The sequence below is a fragment of the Ziziphus jujuba genome, chromosome 10 (assembly GCF_031755915.1).
Source record: "Ziziphus jujuba cultivar Dongzao chromosome 10, ASM3175591v1".
NCBI classification, from domain to species: Eukaryota; Viridiplantae; Streptophyta; class Magnoliopsida; order Rosales; family Rhamnaceae; genus Ziziphus; species Ziziphus jujuba.
Window position 1 is genome coordinate 796220 of NC_083388.1, and position 7610 is coordinate 803829.

The window sequence follows — 7610 nt, forward strand, 5'->3', positions numbered from 1 at the left end:
ATAAATTGATCTGGACTTCTTCAAGCGCCCAATTAATACTCGTACTCATTTGTTTGCCTTTTTTCTTTTTCTTTTTTTTTAAGATTACGTACATATATATATATATATATATATATAACTTTTTTTTCCCAAAATTGCAGTTACTTTTTTCATCAAATTTAAAATCTTTTTGTATTTAGAAAAACCCATTTCAATAAATGCTTGCATGTTTGGACGGAAAAATTATTATCAAATCAGTGAATACTTTGAAGAATAAGATAATTTTAATGGTATAACACTTCCATATATGCTATAAAAATATAGATTTGAATCATAAAAATACAAAAATTTGGAATAATTTATATTATTAAAAAAAAACAGTGAATATTTCTAATTTAATGGTAATTACCTTTTCCCACCAATTATTTATCCCATTTAATTTCATCTTTGTGCCATGGGTGATGGTAAATAATTTTACCACTAGACAAATTTGTATTATTGAACTAAAATGATAAAACAAGCAAATAAGTCATGATCATGAGTACTGGTATGTGTACTTGCTTTGGTAGCTCATCTCCTAGTATAAAGAAGACTATATATGGCATAATTTTATTTTTGCATAAAAACAAATGTGAAACTAATTCCCTTTACCATTTTTTTTTTTTTTTTTGGGTCCTCCTTCTTTCCTTGACTAGAATCCTTTGTCCAAGCATACCATGAAAATCATTTTCATAAATCTACTCTTTATCTTTTTTGATAAAAAAAATATATATATATATATATATATATCTAATCTTTCTCAGATATATATAGGATTCGGCAAAAGTTACAAAAAGCTATAGTACAAACAAATTAAAAGACTCCTCTGACATCTCATTGTAATGGTAGGCGACCATGTTGTACACGCCAAAAAAAATAAACAGAAAAAAAACAAAAAAAAAAAAAAAACCATAGTATATGGTCGTTGTACGATCTAATTAAACATACTCTTCCAAACTTGCCTACCACCACAATATATGGTTATGCCTATGAATTATTGTTATTATTATTGTTGTTGTTGTCATTATTATTATTATTATCAATTTGAGGCAAATTTGGAGGCCCTTCATTATCAATTGTAATGACAATTTGATCAGATTCTTCTGGAACTAGTAGTACTGGAACCACTGTTCCTTGGTGGAGCAAATGTGCCGGTTGTTGTTGCTGTTCTGGGGAAACTGTTGAAGCTTCCATGCTATTGAAATGTGCAAGGGAGGCAAGTTCATTAGCAGCCTCGGCGAGTTTCTCCACACATGAAACCACGCCGATTAGATGTGAAGCTACTGAGGCAGCTGGTGTTATGTCCAGCACATAATAACCATTTTCCCACAAAGCTGTCTTGAGCATGGATTTGAGGTCCTCAGAAGCTTTCCTTGAGAATGTAACATGTGGACAAATAGCTGATGTTGACCTTGTCCATTTTCTCATTGCCACTGCTACTTCCTTCAATGCTTTACCAGACTCTGAGCAAATTTTTGTGCAAGGCTCTTGGATTTTGCTTTTGATTTCATCAGGTGTCTGTTAAAAAAATTTGAGAAAACTACGTTACGAGAACAGTACTTCTTAAGCTTTACTTGAGATTGTGATGGGTGTTATTTTATATATATATATATATGTGTGTGTGTGTGTGGAAATATTCTACTGGGTTTCCTGGTTTAGAATATCGTCCAGAAGAATTAAGTTTGTAACATTTGGAAATCTAGAACTTCTATAGAAAAGCCTTAGAAATATTATATATATATATATATATATATATTTATATATTTATTTTTGAGTAATTTGGTTTAATTTATTGGTATGAAATATTTATATATATATATATATATATATATATGTATGTATGCATTTATACCTGAATTTCAGCGTTGAGATAGGAGTTAAGAGCTTCAACTTTGTAGGCGCATTGCCTTGTTAAAGTTGCAACTTTTAGGTATTGTTTCCATGGATGGCGAAACCTAAACTTCCCATGACATGGTTCCCATCTTGCAAAATTAGCCTGCAAAAATAGAAAGAATGATTATTCAAATTTAGGATTCAAGAAAATGTAAAAAAAAAAAGAAAAAAGTAATAATAATAAAATAAAAAAAGTTACATATATTAATTGTCATACATAGGACTATATTCTTAATGGTCCTTTTTTCAAATTTCAAAATGTTTTTCTTTATTCTCAATAGAATTGTACTATACATACAATTTTCATAATGGACAGTGCGTCTTTTTTCCTATATTTTCTCAAAAAAGAATGAGACAAAAATAAAAAATAAAAATGGAAATCAGCTCATGAATTAGCAACAAGATAGATTACTCACCATGTTTTCTTCAGTATTTTTGGAATTGAGAACAGCTTTATATCCCTCAAGAAATGACTTGTCAATAGCAGTGGATGACTGCCCAACCTCCACACTACCAAAATATTCACCTCCAAATCCTGTGAGATATATGCATTTCTCTTTAGTTATTCAAATCCATTGAAATATGCAAATGTATATATATATATATATGTATATATATATATATGGAAATTCTATAATGAGGACAGTCTGCATGAGGATCGCAGTATTAGTGACGGTTTTTCATAGTATTAACGACGGTTTTTTAGAAAATTATCACCAATAATATGAAAAACTGTCACCAATATTGTGATCCGCATAAGGACCGTCCGCACCATAAACGAACTGTATATATATATATATATATAGCAGGACTTGGATTGGAGGTGTACCTTGCAAGGAATTACCAACTTTTTCCAAGTTGTTAGCAACAGAGTTATGGAGCTCGGATCCCATCCACACAGGACAAATACAAACGCAAACAGCCATGGCAGTGCCGCATCCAATGGCAACGGTTGATAGCCTCTCATGTGCTATTTTCAGTACCTCATTATCCCGATAACTCGAAACAGTTACCAAACAGAAGGTCAATATGAATATCATCAGCCCATAATCATACCTCGCCTTCAATGCTGGATAGAATCTCATGAATGTCACAATCCCCGCTGCACCATTATCAAACCAAATGTTTAATTAATATTAGTATTTTCAACTGCTTCCGTGGCACCATAATCAATTTCAACACCTTCTAAACGCACAACTCTATACGTTATATATATATATATATATATAATATGATATATATTTACATTAATACATATATATAGATGCATATATTCCTATAAAATTTTACTTTCTTATAAAAAATTCAAGACAAATTTTTATACAGGACATACATAGGATGCACATATAACTATCTAGTCTAAAGAATTAAGTATTATCCTTTTGACCAAATAAAATTTGTACAGAATTTTCTGATAAGATTTATAGTACTAATACACAATTTTACTATCATTTTGATCAAACTAATGCTTTTTGAAAAAAAAAAAACATTGATTTTGCTGTGTATACATATATACAATAAAATCAATATTTTTTTTTTCAAAACCATAAATTTTACTGTATATATATAGATCCAATCTGTACGTGGACGGTTCATATCATAAAATATATATATATATATATATGTATAAAGTATGCAATTATACATACCAACTAGAAAGACGGAGGAAGCCAGCAAAATGGGCTCCCCTATTCCACCAGAAAGAGTTGCCATGCGATGTGCGCCAACACTTAGTGCCCCAGCTACCAGCGTTGCCGCCATCCTATTCAAGCATTTCCCTAGTGTTGCTCCTTTAAACAATATAATATAATATAATTAATTCATATAAAAAAAAAATTGAAAACCTACATATATTAATTATAAATTGAACTCACAAACAATTTAATTAATTACTAGGTTTGATTGAAATGAAGGCTTACCAACAGAGAACTCGAAGACCACCACCACGGTCAATATGGCCCACATTGCGTCCACACCAAAACCATCGTAAAGCGGTCGAAAGTAGTAGAACATGGAAACCAGTGTTAGAGCCAATCCAACTTTCAGTGAATGAATAATCCTTCTTGGATCATCTTCTCCCATTTTCTTCGCTTTCTTCGCAATCTCCACCACTCCCTTTTCCCATAACCTCCCGATAATAGCCATGCTTAATTTGTTGCAACTTACAGAAGCACTTGAGGGAACAAAACAAGGAAGAAGAATAGAAGAAAGAGACGGATATTATTTGAGTCGTCTACTATACCAAGATACCAAAAACCCTCTCTATTTATAAGCAAATTATAGATGATATTATTCTTGCAACTTTGTGAGCCGGTACATTCAATGGTTAGCTTATCAAATACCACCGAAAAAAAAAAAACTAAAAAGTCATTAGATTCCACATTTACGTAAGAAAAATGTGTAAAACAGTGGTAGATACAATTAGGTCATGAGTAATTGTCTGCATGCTTGAAAGAAAGACGGCGAAAAGATGCTTCTAATGAGCTTCTACACGCATGAAAGGTAGTGAAGCTGTGAGAAAGAAAGAGAAAATTAAGGTTTTTCACTCGGTGCCAAAGCTGGGGCGGAAGTCAAACAAGACCAGCCATGGAGAGATGCCTCATTGATTGCAACATATGGGACTTACTGGGACAACCTAAAGCTATAATTAACGATTTAACTTATGGTACAACTTATTTGACTGAGAATGTTAACAACTTAATATATATAATCTGAAAACAAGAAAATCTATATGTATATGAATGATATTCCTGATACAAATATGGTCTTGCAACTCGAGCAACGAAGTCCAAATCTGTGAGTGAAATGACGTCACGCATATACATAGTTGTATTGACTAATCTTTGTTTTTCCCAATTTTTAACCTGCTTGACTATGTGAGTTTGATATGTGTAATACATTATCTCGCATTTTCATTTTGGCCATTGGAAAAGATGTTTCTCATCTTATATTTATTTTTATGATAAATGGATTTTCAACATAAAATTGTGAAGTTTTCTTTATCCCAAAAAAGAAAAAATTGCTATATAAGCATACAAAGTTGGCATGACCATGTACCCCATATCGTACGTTAACGTTTAGACCAGACGGGATTTTTTTAAATTTTTTTTTTTTCATAGAAAATGGAAAAGATTCAGTCAGAGCGATAGTAGCCCAACCAATCGGACTATGGGAACTTACTAATTAATTATTATAGCGGAATTACTAATTAATATTTATCGGAACTTCATAACAAACCTGATCATATTCTTAATTATATATGTAAATTGAATATATAAAGATGCATAAGCAGCAATTATAGTTTAATTGGATTGCATTTATTTATTTATTTTTTTTTAAAAAAAGGTAAAACAAATGTAACAAATGCCATTAAAAAAAAAAAAAAAGAATCGATGGTCACTTGCCAAAAGCAGATCTGAAAAATTCATAAAATTAATGTAATTTCAAGTTTTCCTCATATTGAGTCACTTACTTACCAAAAACAATCATTTTTGACGTTTTTATCTGAATTTCTTTGTAAATGTTTGAATTAATTATGAATGGACCACAAAAATTTGTTACCTTTTTTGAAATTTTATTTATATAATCCAATGATATATTGTTAATTAACTAGGACTGAGAAAATATAAGATTTTTTTAGGATATTGCTATTTGTGGCCATTGATAACAATCATCATTTTATGTTATAAATTTTAAAACACTTAATTCAATTATTTTTTAAATTAAATCCCTAAAAAGGAACATTTTACACTATTTTTGGATTAGAAAGAGGAAAGGAAAAGAAATAATAAGTTTAATGAAGAAAAAAGAGGAATCGGAAAGGAAATGATAATATTTATCAATATTATTATTTGAATGATTAGTAAATGGAAGGAGAAGAAAATGAACCAAAAATAAGTTGACAAACTAACTAGATAATAATAATAAGGGTAATTTTGAATATTAAAAAAATTATTAAAGTATTTTTATTTTATTCCTTTTCATCTCAATGTTGTATGGAAATTAGACTTATTAAAATAAAAGGACCAATTTCCTCCATGTATTTTCTATTCATTTTCCTTTTCATTTCGTTTTAACTATCCAAACACATAATTTAAATGTCTTTTTTTTTTTTCTATTTCTATAATCCAAACACAAGGTTAGTGGTAAATAATTAAATTATTGTTTAAGGTGTAAATTTTATTGATGAATTTAAATATTTTTCTTTTTATTTTCTCATATTTCTATAATCCAAATAAAATATTAATAGTAAACAATCAAATTATTCCTAACATGTAAATTTTATTGATAATTGTTAAACGATAATAATAAACAATAATATATATATATATATATATATTTTTGGGTGTATGTAGGACCAGTTCGATTATTATAGTTAGGAAAACTTTGAAAAATATAAAATATCCCTAATGCATCTTTACATATTGGACCGTGCTGTCATCTAGAACATTATACTGTATATCATTTCTATTCTTTTTCTTTTTCTTTTTTTTATCGGCGTTCGGAACATTATTTCATCATTAAAAAAAAAAAATTACAAAAAAATAAACAAAGAAACAAAGCATTCATGAATATCATGTTAGGAAATGTTCACGTTTTCAGATTCATGACTTTTTACGTCGTAGGAAAGTACGGATGCCGACGTACGGTGGCTTTGACCATTCTGTACGGTGGCGGATTGCTTCCATATTTCACGTGACTGTACATGCATGTGAGCTGCCTTTTGACTTCAATCACTTTGTGTTTTCCGTCCGTTTGAAGCCTAGCCACTGGAAAGAAGTAAATATTTTTGGGCACCCCAAAACTCTTTCATACCAATCATGATAAATGAAGAAAAAAACGTTATCTCTGAACTCATCATCAGAAGTTATGGATGATAAAAAATAAATAAATAAATAAACAAATAATAATAATAATAATAATGGGATCTATTTGGAAGTATAAATGAAGAAAAAAAATTTATTTGTCTTATTTTACTGTAAAACTTGATAAATAAATACTTTTACTAAATATATAAAATTTCTCGATTTTATCTCAAATAAATATATTAAATGAATAACCTAAATGCATATAATTTTTTTAAAAATCTTTTAAAATCCATTAAATATATAAATTAATAATTGATTAAATTTTAAAAAATAATAATATATAAAAACATGTATAATACATATTAAAAAAATTACTTAACATATTTTATTTTTTTTCAATTAAGCTTTTTTCCAAAATATATCTATGAAGTTTTTATTTCTCCTATGATCTATCAAACTCAATCTTATATTTAATTATTGGTAATGCATACACCACATTGGCATATTATTTTTATTTTGTAATATATAATTATTTAAAGTTACTATGGTTTGAAAAACCTATTTTTGAAAAACAGTTGGTAAAACACAATTTTCATATGAATTATTATTATCATCGATAGTCATGTTTTTATTACTTCTTAAATAAGTACAAGATTAATTTTTTCGGCTTTTGTGAATGTACATGAATATTAATTTTTATCTATGTATATGATTTTTTTTTTAATTTGAACTAATTATAAATTTGTGGATAATCCAGTGTCTCAAACTCACTTGACATCTGTGTACATATTAACTTTCAAGATTTTATATGGACATACTACTTTCTTACTACAATTTCTTTTATTATCTATAAGTTATAATTTTTTTTTTTTAATGATAAATCGTTATAGA

At 28.6% G+C, this 7610-nt stretch overlaps 1 protein-coding gene across 1 annotated transcript; it reads right to left on the reverse strand.

Moving 5' to 3' along the window:
* Nucleotides 1-1003: 1003 nt before the first annotated feature.
* On the reverse strand, nucleotides 1004-4056 carry LOC107410223 (aluminum-activated malate transporter 2). Its single transcript, XM_048468170.2, has 6 exons — nucleotides 3831-4056; nucleotides 3561-3701; nucleotides 2741-3013; nucleotides 2328-2446; nucleotides 1871-2014; nucleotides 1004-1536 (listed from the first exon to the last, which is right to left on the reverse strand). Exons 1-6 carry the CDS (start codon nucleotides 4054-4056, stop codon nucleotides 1006-1008), a joined length of 1434 nt encoding a protein of 477 aa, XP_048324127.2. The 3' UTR covers nucleotides 1004-1005.
* Between the last annotated feature and the right edge of the window lie 3554 nt (nucleotides 4057-7610).

Coding starts and splice junctions, on each gene's coding strand:
- LOC107410223 (XM_048468170.2), bottom strand. CDS start 4,056: ATGGCTATTATCGGGAGGTTATGGGAAAAGGGAGTGGTGGAGATTGCG. Junction 2,447..2,740: donor AGTTGGTAATTCCTTGCAAG/GTACACCTCCAA, acceptor TATATCTCACAG/GATTTGGAGGTGAATATTTT. Junction 1,537..1,870: donor ATCTCAACGCTGAAATTCAG/GTATAAATGCAT, acceptor TTTTTTTAACAG/ACACCTGATGAAATCAAAAG.